At 56.2% G+C, this 16,277-nt stretch overlaps 2 protein-coding genes across 7 annotated transcripts in view; one reads left to right on the top strand and one right to left on the bottom strand.

Annotated features, from left to right (window-relative positions):
- DNAH1 (dynein axonemal heavy chain 1) overlaps positions 1–3,175 on the top strand; it is a 73,671-nt gene extending 70,496 nt beyond the window's left edge. For all 3 annotated transcript variants that reach the window (XM_027727513.2, XM_027727466.2, XM_027727495.2), the window contains exons 73-79: positions 65–241; positions 419–589; positions 772–902; positions 1,268–1,412; positions 1,658–1,864; positions 2,283–2,517; positions 2,887–3,175. In XM_027727513.2, coding sequence (XP_027583314.2) covers positions 65–241; positions 419–589; positions 772–902; positions 1,268–1,412; positions 1,658–1,864; positions 2,283–2,517; positions 2,887–3,008 — 1,188 coding nt within the window. In that variant the 3' untranslated portion in view covers positions 3,009–3,175. The remainder of the gene's footprint in view (positions 1–64; positions 242–418; positions 590–771; positions 903–1,267; positions 1,413–1,657; positions 1,865–2,282; positions 2,518–2,886) is intronic.
- A 106-nt stretch (positions 3,176–3,281) lies between these two features.
- BAP1 (BRCA1 associated protein 1) lies at positions 3,282–15,802 on the bottom strand. 4 transcript variants are annotated; one of them, XM_027727526.2, is made up of 17 exons: positions 15,701–15,802; positions 12,706–12,735; positions 12,553–12,607; positions 11,736–11,868; positions 11,250–11,369; positions 10,769–10,830; positions 10,549–10,691; positions 9,793–9,871; positions 8,991–9,114; positions 8,548–8,665; positions 8,177–8,364; positions 7,771–7,904; positions 6,710–7,182; positions 6,420–6,589; positions 5,647–5,739; positions 5,050–5,122; positions 3,282–4,779 (listed from the first exon to the last, which is right to left on the bottom strand). In XM_027727526.2, exons 1-17 carry the CDS (start codon positions 15,735–15,737, stop codon positions 4,646–4,648), a joined length of 2,166 nt encoding a protein of 721 aa, XP_027583327.1. In that variant the 5' UTR covers positions 15,738–15,802; the 3' UTR covers positions 3,282–4,645. The 4 variants fall into 4 exon arrangements, with proteins under 4 accessions (XP_027583327.1, XP_027583347.1, XP_027583336.1 ...); XM_027727546.2 differs by having other exon boundaries at positions 6,474–6,589; XM_027727535.2 differs by having other exon boundaries at positions 6,420–6,583.
- Between the last annotated feature and the right edge of the window lie 475 nt (positions 15,803–16,277).

The raw sequence follows: 16,277 nt of genomic DNA, 5'->3' as shown, positions 1-16,277 counted from the left end.
CCTGTGAGGGAACAGGCTCGTGATGCATGAGGGGGTTGGAAAGCCATGGTGGGATCCCTCACAGGTTCTCAAGTACACAGCTGGGGAGATCAACTACGGCGGCCGTGTTACCGACGACTGGGACCGGCGCTGCATCATGAGCATTTTGGAAGATTTCTACAAGCCTGAGGTTTTAAATCCTGACTTTGCCTATTCCGAATCAGGCATCTATAAGCAGATCAGTACTTCTTCTGACCTCAATGTAAGTACTCAAGTCACAAATTGCAGCTCATAGACGAAGGGGGATCATCATACTGCACAGGGGTCTCTCCTCCCTGAAACCCCCTGCACTTCCAGTTCTCTGGGGGAATATAAGTTTGTGAGAACCTGGGATCTTCAGCTGCTCTTGGCCTCACAGCCTGTGTGGATTCCTCTCCAGGGCTACCTCCAATATGTCAAGGGCCTGCCGCTCAATGACAGCCCAGAGCTGTTTGGTTTACACGACAACGCCGACATCACCTTCGCTCAGAACGAGACCTTTGCCCTGCTGGGGGCCATTGCGCAGCTGCAACCCAAGACCATCTCACTGGGAGGCCGCAGCAGGGAGGAGGTGAGTGCCCTGATCCCACCAGTGCTCTGGCAGCCAGTGGCCATTGCGGGCAGTGGCCACAAACACCAGCTCTCAGCAGGTGCTGGGTGCCAGCAGTGGCACTTGGTGTTAGCTCTTCCCCTTCTCAGCAGCCATGGAGCTGGAGTAGAAAGATGCTCACCCACTTGCTGCCTTCCTTCCAGATCGTGGAGGAGACCTCCAAGGACATCTTGGCAAAGCTGCCCGCCCCCATGAACCTGCAGGAGGTGATCCGCAAATACCCACTGCTCTACGAGGAGTCCATGAACACAGTGCTGGTGCAGGAGGTGATCAGGTAAAACCCCTGTGGGATCACATCCTGGAGAACAGCAGAGATGGGCAGACCCCTGCTCCCACCCACCTTTGGGGAACCTCAGTGCTGAGCACGGCAGTGGGGTTGGCAGCCACACTAACAACTGTGTTGTCCAAGCCAGGACCTTTGGCTGATCCCTGTCCTGTGGGGACTGATCCATAATCTGCTACTGTCAGCAGTTCAGCACTGGGGGTGCAGCTATGAGACCCCGTTGAAGAGGAATGGGGCTGGGGGGTTACATGGAGGAGCTTCACTCATGTACAGAGCTGTCCATACCCTCTCTGGGCAGACATGGGCAATAAATCACTGCACAGAGTTGCTCTGCTTCCTCTGCTCTTTCCCTGTAGGTACAACAAGCTCCTGGAGGAGGTTGCTCAGAGTCTGAATGATTTGCTGAAAGCTCTCAAGGGCTTGGTCGTGATGTCCTCTCGACTGGAGCTGATGGCCAGCAGCTTGTACAACAACACTGTTCCTGAGATATGGAATGCCAAGGTACATGCCCCAGCCAGCCCAGCTGCCCACCAGAGCTGACCAAACCAGGGGAATGGGTCACTAGCCACCACCACTGTACTGGGCTGTGTCACATGCTTGCTCCCCTGGCACAGAGATATCTCCTGCTTAGGGCAGCTCACAGTTCTTCCCAGCCCCTGGGCTCTGGGCAGCTGTCAGTGACTGTGGCACAAGATCTGGGCTGTCCTTGGCTGCATTCAGCACCTCCCTCTTTGGGTCCCCCACAGGCCTATCCATCGCTGAAGCCCTTGGCATCCTGGGTGAACGACTTGGTGCAGCGCATTGAATTCCTGCAGAACTGGATCAGCCACGGGATCCCCTCCGTGTTCTGGATCAGTGGGTTCTTCTTCCCTCAGGCCTTCCTCACAGGGACACTGCAGAACTTCGCCAGGAAGTCCGTCATCTCCATCGACACCATCTCTTTTAGCTTCAAGGTCAGTAAATCAGGTGGAGGCTTTGGAATTTTTTGGAATCTGCTCCTAGAAGGCCACAAAGGCAGCAGTTTTAACCCTGACCTGCCCAAGAGGTGAAGCCGCAAGCTGCACAGCTGCCCATGGACCCATCACTCCCTTTGGGCTTGGATACACCCACCCACACTGCCAGACACCTCCTCAAGGCTGGCAGAGGCTTCTCTGCCTCTCCAGACCTGCTCATGTCCCCCTCCACCAACTCTGTCACAGGCTGCCCCACATGATGTGACCAGCCAAAAAACACAGTCCTGCCCCTCTGAGAGCTGGGGCAGGCTCACCTTTGGCAGTGCTGGCTTAACTAAGAGCAGCTTATGAGGCTCCTTAGAGCTGAGCCCCCAGGGACATGCCTTGCCCAAGGGTCCCATGCCCGCTCCCTTGGCAGGTCATGAAGGAATCGGTGAAGGAGCTGAAGCGCCAGCCCGACACGGGCTGCTACATCTACGGCTTGTTCCTGGAAGGCGCCCGCTGGGACCCCGCGGCGGGTCAGCTGGCAGAGTCCCGGCCCAAGGAGCTCTACACAGAGATGGCCGTCATCTGGCTGCTGCCCGTCGCCAACCGGAAACCTCCAGAGTCCGGCTCCTACCTGTGCCCCATCTACAAGACTCTCACCCGCGCAGGTAGGTGCCCTAAAGACACATCTCCAGAAGCACGGGAGCTGCAGGAACAGCTAGGAGGGGCAGCCCAGGAGAGACAGGAGTTCCTCCTGCCATACACTGGCATAGAGTGAGGCACTGTAGACTGAAGCCATCCAGGGAGACAAAGATTTCTCCTGCTGTGGTTGTGGAGATGGAGCAGCCAGGCACTGTGGCTATGCAGCAGTGCCCCTGGCCAGGCTCCCCACAAGCTCACAAGCCTGTTTCCCCCAGCCCTGCTCAGCCTGTCACCTGGCTCAGGGTGGGGGACAGGGGCTCCTGGATGGGGGTCACTTGTCCAGGACTCCCCTGTCAGTGTGCAGAAGCACCACTCCCTTGCTTCCCCCACTACAGGCACACTGTCAACAACGGGCCACTCCACCAACTACGTGATTGCTGTGGAGATTCCTACAGACAAGCCACAGAAGCACTGGATCAAACGGGGCACAGCCTTGATCTGTGCCCTGGACTTCTAGCCAGGAGTCCCACCCACCCAGCCAGCCCAGGAACCCATTGCAGCTGAGGGTCTCAGCCAGGCCACTGCTCCCTCTCCTCCTGCTCTCTTCCTATTGAGGTGACTCCTGCCCTCCTCCTATTGAGGTGTGTCAATAAATTGAGCCTGACTCCACCAGCAGCACAGTCACCCGGTGGTGTTGCACCTCAAGTCTTTACACCTCAGAAGAGCTGCTAGCAGGGGAAACATGGCCTGGAGCTGGCACTCTCCCTTCCCTCACACACCTCTCCTTTGGTTGGCTGTTACAGGATAGCTTTATTCCTTCAGACAGATCCATTATTTACAGCACTTGATATTAGACACAGCAAGAGACAGAAGGATTTTCTTTCCTTCAACAAATACCAAAAGAACTCTTTCATTTCATGGTCAAGATCCGTACACATTTTAAAAAATTCAGGCCTCTCCTGTGGCACCTCCACCACAGGACATCTCTGGAGGGCAGTGCTCACCTCTGACACCTCAGATTTCTGCCAGGCTGCTGGGGGGGTCAGGCAGGAGAGCATATGTAGAGCACTGGAAAGAGGCAGCCAGGCTGCACCAGCAAGCTCTGGTTAGCAGCCAGCCAGGGGCTTGGGCAGGAGGAGCTGGAGGCTCCCTTCACTGCTGTCCCCATCCCACCTCCACCACTGCAGCAACCAGCTGCCTCTCCCCATGCTGAGAGGCTTCACTGAGCCACATCCAGCATCCACCCTGGTGCTGTGCCCAGCAGCACCAGGCCACCCTAAGAACCTGGTCTGTTCATACATAATTCATGGAGTTTCTCTAGGGACTAGAACAATCCTTCGTGACCTACAGGCACTGCCAGGGCCACGGGGCTGGTCCCAAGGGGAGCAGCCATGGCAGCAGAGCCATGGGCCACCCCCAGCACCACCACAGAGGGCTGGGCACAAGGCCCAGCTCCAGGGACGAGCCCGCCCACGCTCACCCAGCAAGAGATCTGTCATGGTCCACCAGGGAAAAGCTACACTGGGATGGTATCACCATCCCCAGGAGCCCGGGCAGCACTGGGCACTGGGATAGTGCAGTGCAGGGTGGGTGCAGAAGGGGCTCTGTCCCAGAGCCACCTTGCTCAGAATGGCCAAAGCCTGGGTTAGGACCAAAAATGAGTTTGGGGAAGGGAGGGAGAAGGATAGAAAACACAGACATGAGTGGCCCAAGGAAGCACAGAGCTGAAGGCCTGGATGCAGGAGGACACAAGCCACAGCCAGCTGTGGCCAGCACAGCCCCACATGGGCATTGCCAGCATTCCCACACCACCAGACCCACCACCAGCTGGGTGGGCTCCTTCCTTCCCATCACAGTCCTCAGCCACGGCGCTGAGACACAGCCCCACGGCGTCTGGGCACTGCCATGGCACGGTCAGGCAGCTGGGGCACTCTGGATTGCCATCTGCTGCAGGGACTCCTCGAGACATATTCTTGCCCTTCGCTGCTCAGGCGCAGAGGAAAACCCAATTTCCATTTGTCCCCAGGCTCCACCTCTGCCGAGGGCTTGTCACTGTGGTCCCTCTTCCTTGGGCAAAGGGTAAGGTAGATCCAAGTGTCATTGCCCAAAGGCACAAAGCCCCAGCTGCTGTTTCTCACAGTCCTGGCTTCCCAGCTACTGGCGCTTGGCTTTGTACGGGCGGGAGCGTTTCCGGCGGTCCGGCTTCCTCTGCTTGTGCAGGCGGCCGATGCTGACTCCCTGCCGCCTGCGGACCGAGATGTTCTGCTCCACGAGGCTGGCCAGCATGCCTGCAGGGACAGCACACAGACATGGGCCTGGAGGGTTGGAATTACCTCCCTCCCTCCCTCACCCAAAACCCAGCAGTGGGCACCTCCTGAGACTATGAATCGAGACACACAGCAGAGACCTGGCTCCCTGGAGTGAGTGCTACCCTGTGTTCCCCAGGCCGGGCAGAAACAGGGAGCCAGGCAGGGTGAGCTTCCCAGGCTCCCAGCTGCTGCTCCCCAGCTGAACCCAAACCCCACTCCCCATCCCCTCAGTTGCACAGCACAGCTCACCTTCCTGGGCCAGCATGGAGATGAAGGTACAGATGAACTCATCGTAGTTGTGGGTTCTCCTCTGGTCATCAATCTACAAAGAGACAAATCCACAAGTGAGTGGCAAGGAGAAAGGAGAGTTCAAGCCTAACAGGACAAAGAACTGGCTTGCCTGGCCCAACCCACAGGCCAAGGAGACCAGAGCAGGAAGGGACCCACTTCCCAGCCTAGCCTGGGCCAGTGCACAACTGGGACTGTCTCCATCCCTGTTCAGATGCCAGCTTTTTCCATAAAGGGCAGGTGGGAAGAGGTAAAGGTTGGCAGGGCAGGAATCCTGCCAGGCCTTGGGGCAGACTGCCCCCTTCCTCCTGTCAGTGCTGATGTTCAGCTGTGGCACAGCCCAGCGCTTCACCACCCTCCTCAGTGCTGCCCCGGGGCTGTGGTCTGCCCTGGCTGGAGCCCTGCCCCGCTGGGCTGTTTGGTAGCGAGGAAGGAACCCTGAATGCTCCCCATGGACATTCTCAGCTGGACCACTCTCCCTCCATTTTTACATAAAAACAACCCAGACAGAAACCTTTGGGGAGCAAAATCAGCAACACAAACAAGCCATCAACACACCTTGAATTTCTTCCTCTTCTCCACCTCCTCCTTCAGGCAGGCCTCGTAGTTTGCAATCTCTGCCTCCACACACTTCAGCAGCGCCAGCAGCTCCTACCAGTATCAAGCAGACAAAATGTGAGCACAGACCCAGCCACAGCCCAGGAGCCATCAGGGTGAGCTGGCAGGTGTTCCTCTCTGCACTGGGAAAGGGAGGATTCAACAAAGGAAAAACACAGGCCAAGGGAAAACAAAGAGAGATCAGTTCATTGTAGGGAATTCAGTACGGCAGGTCCCAGGGGAGCTGGGTTCTGCCTCAGCCCCATTGTACCTGGTTCTGGGACAGAGGGAAGGGACGAGTAACACCCCAGGCGCTGCTTCCCCTCAAAAACAAAAATCCATAGACTTCCCTTTTGAGTGGCAGTTTCTAGCCAGCTCTCCTCCCCTGGCAAACTTTTGCTGCCTGAGCCTGGTCCTGTCCCTGGCTGGAGGGCACAGACAGGCCGTGAAGTCACCAGCAGGCTGGGATTTGGGGACGCAGGCTCTCACCAGCCCCTGGCCCAGAGGAGAGCACAGCAGGCTGAACGTCTCAGCTGCAGAGACAGGGGCTGTGCCCACTGCTCAGGCAAAGGTCCCCGAGACGACAAGGAAAACCTGCACTGCCCTGTGCCCTGAGGCACGGCTGCGACGACACGCGAGCGGGACAGCGTGCACATGCGGTTCGGTCACTGCCAGCGCCGCTGCGCCTCCGGCTGAGCTCCACGCTCCCAGGGCTGTCGCAGCACAAAACTCACCTTGGGAGAATACTTTTCCCCCCCAGGGTGATCACTGGTCCTGCCAAGTCCCACCTTCTCTTTGCTGTCACTGGCCTCACTGCCCTCCTTCTCCTCCAGTTTGATCGCGACCGGGGCCTCTTCACCGGGTTTAATGGAAGAGGGGGAGGAGCCTTTCCCCCCATCTGCACAGAGGGTAAGGAAGCATCAGGAGCCATCACAAAGGACTGGCACCCGCTCCCGAAATCCAAGGACACCTTCCTGTCACTGCAGGGGAGATGCCACCCCCACAGAAGCTGGCAGGCACCTACCTGCAGCAGCCAGTGGGCAGAACACGCCGTCCTCGGTGAGGTGCAGCAGCCCGGAGCTGACGATGGGCCCCAGGTCCCTGACGGCCCGGTTGTAGCGCAGGCAGTCGACACGCAGCAGCCCATCCTCCTCCCCAAAGAGCACCTTGGAGATGTGGGAGGTGACGGGGCTGGAGGGGCGCGTGGGGTTGGCGGAGCGGATCGGGGAGCGCAGCGGGGAGTTGAAGGCGCTGCCGATCTCGGAGGCGGTGTCTGTGCTCTCGTTGCTCGGGGTGGGAGAGGGCTGGGAGTGGGTGACCACGGCCACGGCAGCACCCCCGCCACTCGTCTTGATGGACAAGGGAATGGAAAGATCCTTTTGAGACTCCTTCAGCTTCTCAGCAAGGACGTTGATGGTGTTGGGCTGAAGGACAGAGAGCTGGCCATCCGCAGCCCCCGCCACATGCTCTTGCTTCACCTGCCCTTTCCTCTTGTACCTGCCCAGGAACACAGCAGGGAAGGTGAGTAGCTGGTAGAAGGTGGGGGCCCAGCACAGCCACTGCCAGCTCTGCATTCAGCAGTCTAGGCTGCCTGCTGGGATGAAATAAGGCCTGAAACATTTCTAGGTCACCCCCAGTGCCACCAGCTTCTCAGGCAGCACACCACCACCACTGACTCCTCAGTCCCAGGGACCCCTACACAGCCAGGGGTTACAGGGTGCTGCGTACCCCTGCTCTTCTTCCAAAGCCCTAAAAGTACCCTTGCTATGACCCCACCTTCCTGGCCTGAGAACAGTCTGAGCACACCAACACTGTCACCAGGAGATGAACTGGCAACTGTTCCTCAAAGCCTGATGCTAATACATAGTTTCACCCAGGGCAGCTGAAATTCAGGGTTGGTTGTGAAGAGCTACAGAAGGGCTACACAAAATCCAGTGAGTGAGCAGTGAAATAGCAGGTGAAGAGGAGAACACAACTATCAGTGGTCAGGAAAGAGATATGGAAGTCCCTGTTGGCAGTTCTGCAAATGTCAGCTCTCTGGCCCCTGCCCTCAGCTCAAGCTGAGGCTGAGTTGGTGTTACTCACCTGATGGCTGAGTTGGTGTTACGAACTTCCTCCTCCTCATCATCATCATAGTCATCCTCATCATCCGAGTACTGCTGGTGCTGTCGGACTGGGACGCGGTTGCGACCCACTCCTGCTGCCAGGTCTTCCTCCTCCTGCAAAACACCATTGCTGAAGGCCTGCTGGCAGTGGGGCCAAAAGGAAGAGCCCAGTGGACACATCCTTGGTCCAGACCAACACCAGGACTCATCTCTTTTGAGAGGAGACAGGGACCCTTCCCCCTGCTCGCTCAGTTGACCCATGTTAACACTAACATCCTTTGCCAGGTCAGTCTTTATTGACTTTCTCCCCTTCCAGCCTGGGTTAGTGCCAGGGCAGGCAGGCTTAGGTCAGCTGACAGCCACAGTCCCACAGAGCTCCAGCCTACCTGCATGGGGGACTTGGCGTAGTTGTGGTTATCCAGGAAGGCTGGCAGCCTCTGCACGATGGGGTTGGGGTTCCCTGGAGGTGCCCCGTTGATGCCGCACACTGATGTCTTTGGCCCCAGTTTGGCTTTGTTGGATGGGCTCTGCGTGGCCACAGGGTGGCCCTGGCTGGGGGGCTCATCAGTGCCATCTGCCACACAAGCACAGCACAGCCTTTCATCACCAGCACTGTCACCTTCTACTCCCTGTCCTCTTGCCCACCCCGCAGAAGAGCTCTTATGCTCCATCACACCATCACCCCCATCTCCAGCTGTCACCAGTGTCCCCAAGCTTAAGCCTCCCACTTTGAAGCTCCACTGGTATGGGGGCCTACCTGGGTGGGTGGTCTCTGGAGTCACAGTCTTGCTGCTGGCTGGCTTTGCCTCTTCAGGAGGTTGAGACTCTTGAGACTTCTGGGTCTGTATCAGCTCAGGCTGAGTTACTCGGATAAGCTTGAAGGCAAATGACAGACAGAAAGTGAATGCTGGATTGGGGTGACCCAAACCACATCCCTCCCATTCCAGCAGTGCAGAGCCTGTGAGGGGGAGCCAACCACTGAGAATCCAGGTGCACAACCGACAGTGCCACGGTGAGCCACCTCCCACATGAGCAGCAAAAGGCCAAGCAGCAAGGCTGGTTATCTCCTCTTCCCACAAGCCATTTCCCAAGGCCAAACAAAACCCCAAAATTCAGAGCCCCTGTAACACAGGGAGATGCTCTACAAACAGCCTATTCCCACTCCAGGCTTGCCCCCCCTCAGGGCCTGGGCTGTCCTACCTGCTGCAAGGCCTCGAGCACAGTCTGGCGGTTCATCTTCAGGATGTGCAGTTTGGACTCGTACTTCATCCTGCGGTCGGGCACCACGGCCATCAGGTTGAAGCGGATGTCGTGGTAGGGCTCCCTGTGGGAAGGGCCAGCGGGCTCAGCCGTGGGCCAGCAGTGACAGCCTGTCCCCCAGCACAGGGCAGCAGGCTGCCAGCCCTACCCCCACCTCCTGCCCGGGCATCTAACACCGACACACCCGAGGCTTCTCCCCAAAACCAAGTCAAACCACACACTGGCTGATGAAGCAGAGCAAGGTTGCTTCAGCCACCACACAAAACGTCCCCACACTCACTGGTGGGGTAAGGTCGAAAGGGACCTGAGGAAGTCATCTGCTCCAGCAGGATTCACCCAGCGCTTGTAACCAGGACCACAACCAGAAAGCTTTTGTGTATCTCCAAGGATGGAGACTCCACATCATCTCTGGGCAACCTGTGCCACTGTTCAGTCACTCTCATGCCCAAGCATCCCATAGGCCCATCTCATGGTCAGAAGCACCATTCCTTCTCCTATGGACTCCAGCTAACAGAGGCCTCATTAGGCCACTCGTACACTGTGCAGCCATTTGCAGGGACTCTGCATCGCACAGACAATGCAGCTTCTCTGTGTGCTCTGTGGGCAAGAGAAGGCAACGAGGCAGAGCACCTGCACATTCTCCACCCCTACTTGCACAGTTTGCTGCTCAGAGACCACAGCAGAAACAATCCAGGGGAAAATGGCAGGGGGCTGGTGCCCACCCCATGGCTCGGGAGATTACCCTGCAGTGGCCAGGCCAATGCGCTCCATGATCACTCTCCTGGCTTTGTCCGTCCATTCCTCGTCCTCAGCCCATGGTCCTGTGATAACAAGACATAGCTGGACTTGGCAGAGAAGGCCAAGGCTCCTGCTTCAGACTCACAGAGCAGATCCTGCCTTCCCCACCAGAGGCAATCCCATGGCTCCCTTACATACAAGGGGGCAAGTCAGCAAGGGGCCCAGGAGGCAGAAGGACTATGTGTCAGCCTGTACATGAAGTGGTACCTTACAAAAGGGCCTGACACACAGAAACTAAGTCCTAGGAGGGATAAATATTTGAAAGGTAGAACTAAGCAGTCAAGTCGTAAAAGAAGGGAGTAACCTGGGCAGCTCGCTGGGATCTGTGTTGGGACCTGGTGCCTCAACACACAATGGTTATTTGGCACAAGGAGAAAGTGAGGAAGAGAAATTGTCCTTGTGATACCACATTATTCCAGAGCTGCAGAAGTACCTTGTGACCCTGAGCAAGTGGAGAGAAAAATGGCAAGGCTGAAAAAGCAATGCAACATATTGAGAAACAACCGCCTTCTAGGCACAGTTCCCAGCACCGTGCACAGGCTCCAAAATGAGCTATCAAAACTCAGGACAAATCTGGGAGCCATCGGAATGATTCTCCACTAACATCAGCTAACACTAAGCGGCAATGAAAAGCAATACATTTGGACACACCAGGGTGCTGTTCACCTGTGTCAACGGGGAGGGGCAGGCGGGCTCTTACCGTGGTCAATGGGATAGACCTTCAGCCCGTCCAGCTCAAAGAGCCGCCCCTTGATGGGGACGTAACTGACAAAGTGAAAAGCCTCCATGGTCCGCACGGCGCTGATCCCGTTCTGCTTCTCCGGCAGGTGCCGCGGTTCTGGCCTGGGAGGGCAAGAGAGGTCAGTGGAGAGTCTGCTCCTCCAGTGAGAGGGACCTGGAGGCACCCACCCCTCACTCACCTGGCATGGCTGTTGTGGGCCTTGGCCAGCTCCGGGGCGTTGCCGATGGCATAGCCTTTGCTCTGCAGCCAACAGCAAGAGAGGAGAACAGCTGAGAAGTGACAGGAGACAAACAAAATGCTTCACCCCCTCCCTCCGTCCATCCACACACAGGACCAGGACAACAACTTCCAGGCACAAACTCAATTTCTACTGAAGAAATTACAGCTCTCAGAGAGAAACACAGACTTCATAATAGGTCTGAATGGAAGAGAAAGGATTTTGAACACAGGGAGTAACATGACAGATGGCTCAGAGCTGTGCCCAGCCTGGGGACCAAGGCTCTGAGCAAGGCAAAGCAGGGTGATGAGAGAGAAGAGGCAATCCTGCTGCAGCGTGCAGCTACGGAGGGCAGGGAAGGAGCCAGTTCGATAGAGCATCACCCCAAGAGGACAGTGAGAGGCAGAATCACATGCACCAGCCCTGCCCACCCACCCCCTACCTCAGGGCTAAAGCCTTTGGTGAAATCCTTCATGCGGCTCAGCGTGGGGCCCAGGTCAACATTGTTGCAGTTCAGGAGAACGCTCAGCAGGGCGTGGGTGGCACAGGAATTGGGGATCAGCTGGAGGGTGACACAAGGACCAGCTTAACCAGCAGGAACAAGGTAGCCCTTCAACAACCCCTCAGCATGGATATCAATTGAAAAGTACCGACAAGAACCACTTGTGAGAGCAGCAACCCAGTCTTGGCTCTGGATGGAAGGAGGGTGGTCAGTCTCACTTAGCGAGTCACACCGTGCCCCATGAGCTCACAGCTCAGGCCACAGCCTCCCAGCCCTCACTGCATTCTCTCCAACCTGGAGCTCAGGGAAGACACTCCCAGGAAAGAGGTGCTGCCCCATGACCAGCAAGAGCAGTGCAGCCTCTCAGTACCACACTGCTGCCCCGAGGTGCCACAGCAGACACCCCCACACACCCTTTTCCCTCACCTGGTGAGCAAAGAACATGTTATTAACGATGTCATCGTCGATCACCGACGTCTCATCCACCAGCGTGGAGACCTTCCGGCGGGATCTGCGCTCCTCAATCCACTTGAACAGGAAGATGAACCCATACACAGGGCTGAGGAGAGAAGTCGGCAGCTGTGGCACCTTGGACCAACCACAGCAGGGGTCTGCCCTGCCCAGCGCCAGAAACCTTCTGTTTCAAACCACAGGCAGAGCAAAGACAGGGAGGAAAAGCAGAACCACCACCCCTGGCACAATCCCCTCAGCCCAATCCACATTACTGAGGACACCTCCTGCACTGATGCTCCAGGCTCAGCCAACAATCAAGCTTGAAAACTTTGGGGTTTGACAAGTCTTAAGAGCCTGAAGACAAAGAAAAGGGAAATTCCTCTCTGGAGACTGACTGACCTGCAGAACAGTGCCTGACCACCAAATGACCCCTCCTTTACACCCACCTTGTATTCTTTCTCAGGAGGAGTTCAGCAATGGCTTTTAAGAAGCGACAGCCTCAAAGCCATTTCACAGCACTGGGACAGGGAGAAATCCCATGCTGCAAGAACACTGGTGGGCACTGCACCTCTCCATGGGGAGAGAGAGACGAATCCCTTGCAGTGTGTCCCACACCTGCCCCAAACCTGACAAAGCCCTCCTGGTCCATCACATACAGCACTGACCTCCATGAGCTCACATACTGACCTCGGATGAGCTCACATAGCCCCTCTGAATGCCTAGCGATGAGTTCCCAGGTCCACAGACCATTCCACTTCACAAAACTCACACTCTGAGGCCTCTGACTTACCCTTGGCATTTGCTCTGCAGATCATAAATCTCTTCAACCTGTACTCCCTTGACCCCTGCAGACAAAGGGCAGAAGCCGGTGTAAAGCCCACCAGAAAGGACGGGGTAATGTCAGGCATAAAACTGACTTCAAAGAAAGGCTTCTTGGACTCACCAAAATCTTCCACCAGGAGTGTGAAAAGACCTGGAAAGGAACAAAACCTACAGGTTACTTCTGTCTGAAGAAGGCAGAAGGAAACCAGCTGCTACCGTCCTCCAAAGGTCCCACATGGTCCCAGGCGATGGCACAGCTGGAAAGGCCACGGCAGAGCAGCACCAGGATCACACTGAGTCCTAGCAGCAAGGATGTTGAGTCCTGGCTCTGACTACCTTCATCCCTCCATCCCAATTCATCACCCTCTTCCTAGAGAGGATCTGAACTAGCCCTCTCTTGCCAGAGCCCAGTGCACCCAGACCTACCTTGGGCACCCTGACCCACTGCAGGTGACTGGCCAAGAAGTAAATCCCCACTGTGAGCAGCAGCAGGGAGCACCTGAACAGCACACACGCTTTCAACCAGAGGGAAAAATGGTTGAGTAGATCATAGGAGATTGTAAAGGAAGATAATTTCTGTTCTTGTTAGTGAAAGACAGGCAGTGAAAGGAAAGCAGCTCACAGCAACAGGACTGCAAGGAAGTCCAAGGGCCAAAAGGCTCATCTTCATTTCTCTCTTTCTTGGGGGACCAAATCTAAGAGCCTGTCTCCAGTGACTACAAAATTTCCTGTCCAGGAGGACATAACCAGGGACACAGAGACAACAGCAAGGAGACCAAAGGATTATCAGACATCAGCAACTGAGTGGCAGCTGCCACTATGATGCCACAGCAAAGCAGTCAGCCCGATTTCCAGGCAGTCACCCTGCACATGGAGTGAGTGAGCTCGAGACTGGAATAACAAAACTGCTTCTTTATCTCCCACATAAAGGCTGTTGAAAGCCTGGGAGGAAGTCCAGGGAATACCAATAAGAAGGATTAAATCCTGAGAAACATCCCTGTAAGCAACAGATTTAAGGACCCTGAAGTAAGTAGCTCAGTTAAGAAGTGAAGAGCCCAAGAAGCTTCCACACCAAAGTTAAAATTATTAAAACAAGGAGAAAACTTCTGGGAGCAAAAAGTCTTCCTTAATTTAGCAGAAAACTTCTTATTTCTTACAAAATTGTCAATGGGAAGAAATACATTGCAGAAATAATGTGCTTCAAACCAGAGAGAGCCTGCTCCCCCCATGCCACACCATCACACCAAATCCCGGCGCCGTCCTGGTCCCTTCCAACCCTCCCTTCTTCTCCAATTGCGTTACCTCAGCATCCCTGAAACGCACAGTCCTGCTGCTGCCATCACTCCTGGAACACCCAAACCCCCATCTCAAATTATTTGGGTCACCTGGGACACGATCTGGTATCCACAAGCACACACAGCAAACACCAGCAGCCTGGGTGTTCCCAAGGCTCCCCTCTCCACCCAAACCTGGATCTCCCGACCCTTCCTGATCAGAAAAGCACCCAAAGATCCCAATCCCAAGCCCCATGGCGAGGGCTGGGCAGCTCACGGGATGTGCTGAAGGCTGAGAGCAGCACATTGGTCACTCCTAACAGCTGTCTTAGCTGCCACCTTTGCAACAGAACTGCCACATCCCAAAGGAAACCTTCCTCTGCACCGACAGGTTATCTCCCAAGCAAATCTTCCCTCCCAGCTATAAGAATCCAAACCATGCCCTGTCTTCAGCTTTGCTGTGGTGAAGATGGAGTGGATGGGAATGATTTCAGCAGTTCCCAAGCACCAGTAAAGAGGACAAACAGCAGCAAAGCCCAGCATGACTGGGAACAGACAAACAGAATCCTTCACTGAGCACAGGAGACCAGTGTAATTCCAGAGATCCAATTTCCTCACTCACAGCCTCAAAAACTCACCACCCCATCCCACAGAGCAGCTCCTACTGCAGCAACTCAGTAGTGTCAAAACAATACTCAGACAATGCCCCCGCCCACACCAGCTCTGGCCCCCAAATCCCAACCTGTGAAACAATTTCAGGACTCCATCACAGAATCCACCTTCTCCAACACAGGAAGGAGATGCCTGTGATCCTTCTGCTCCACTCTGGGCTTTGCAGCACCTCTCCTGGACTCTCTGGGGGAGAGGGTGTGACTCTGCACAGCCATGGCAGGGTGTGACACACACGATGGGGACACCCCCCCATGTGCTCCAGGTGACACGGGGTATCCTCAGTCCCCTGAAATCTCCAGCCAGGGCCATTCCTGCAGCACAGGGCATTCCACCCCCCCACCCCCCTCCGCCTGTGTTTCAGTGATATTCCAGGGTGTGTTTGCAAACAACAGGAACGCCTCATGCTGCACCTCACAGTGTTGCAGATGTTTCCCACAGAGACCCCCAGGTTTATCACCCCACACACACACACACAGAGTGTCTGGGGCACCACACCCTGTGTAGGGGTGCCCCCTGAGCCCAGGCCCCACTCTGACCCTTCATAGTGCTCCTGCAGCCCCATCCATCCCATCCCTGCCCTCCACACACCTGTACTCCCATACCCAGTCTGCCCTGCACCCCCTTAACCTCTCGCTGACCCACCCATGGGCTCTGTAACCCCCCACAGTCCCCTTTCCCTGCAGGCCCCGCACCCCCTACACCCTCACGTGCCTTCCCAACCCTCCACCCCAGGCACCCCCTTGGCACCTCTTCCCTCCCTGCAACCCCTTTCCAGCCTTTGTTCCCATTCCACACCCTCCCACAACTCCTGCTCCTCCTACTTCGGGCCTGCACCCCACAACCCTCCCCAGGCATCTCCCCATACCCACAGCCCCCCAAAGCTCCACCTGTGCACCCCACACCCTCCAAAACCGCATCCCACGCTCCCAGCCCCCCAAACTTCCACCTGTGCACCCGAGACGCCCCAAACTTCCACCTGTGCACCCCACTCCCCCAAAATCCCACCTGTGCACCCCACATGCCCTGCCCGCCCCTCAGGGCCCGCCGGCCTCTCCCCCACGCACCCCCCCAGCCCAGGCCCCGCTCCCCGCGCGCCCCTCAGAGCCCCCTGGCCGCCGCGGCCCGTCTCCAGGAGCCCCCCCGGCCACCTCCCAGCCCGCCCCCGCGCACCGGGGTCGCTCTCCAGCTCCAGCCAGCCCTTATTCATCTTCCCGCGGGCCCGGCCGCGCCGCCATGTGCAGCCCCTCTACGGGACCCTCCGTCGCTCGCCCCGCCGCGTCATTGTAGCGCGACGCGACGCGCCGTGACGTCACGCGGGCGCGACGCGTGTCCCCAGTGACGCCACGTGGGGCGCGAGGGGGAGGCGGAGGCACAAAGGGACCGGTGGGGGCATTGGGATCGGGGCGTTTCCAGGGAAAACGGCTTGTCTAAACCATGGTAGTGTGTTTTTCTTTCTGCCACAGCGTGCAGTGGAGAGTTTAGAGTTTATTGCGCTTAAAATAATGGGGTTTGTCACGACTCGCTCCTCACTTTTCTGCCGACCGATTTACATCGTCTCTTCTCTCCCTTTCCTCACTCTATGCTGCTACTTCTATTTATTATCTATAATAAGTAAACATTATATTATAATAAATCTACTGTATTATATGTAATATATCTAATATAATAGATATAATATAACAATATAAGATAATATAATAATATATCATGGTTAACATATTTAGATAATAATATATATAATAATATA

This window comes from Pipra filicauda, unplaced genomic scaffold (genome assembly GCF_003945595.2).
Source record: "Pipra filicauda isolate LSUMZ 115617 unplaced genomic scaffold, ASM394559v2 scaffold103_size3290846_pilon, whole genome shotgun sequence".
NCBI classification, from domain to species: Eukaryota; Metazoa; Chordata; class Aves; order Passeriformes; family Pipridae; genus Pipra; species Pipra filicauda.
The sequence above is the reverse complement of the archived record's forward strand: the minus strand, read 5'-3'. Positions and strand labels throughout refer to the sequence as shown.

Excerpts from the sequence above, each read along its gene's own strand:
- BAP1 (XM_027727526.2), bottom strand. The coding sequence starts at position 15,737 with ATGAATAAGGGCTGGCTGGAGCTGGAGAGCGACCCCG. Across the intron at positions 8,365-8,547 it reads TCCAGAGACCACCCACCCAG|ATGGCACTGATGAGCCCCCC; the intron begins GTAGGCCCCCAT and ends CTTGTGTGGCAG. Across the intron at positions 5,740-6,419 it reads GGGAAAAGTATTCTCCCAAG|GAGCTGCTGGCGCTGCTGAA; the intron begins GTGAGTTTTGTG and ends TGATACTGGTAG.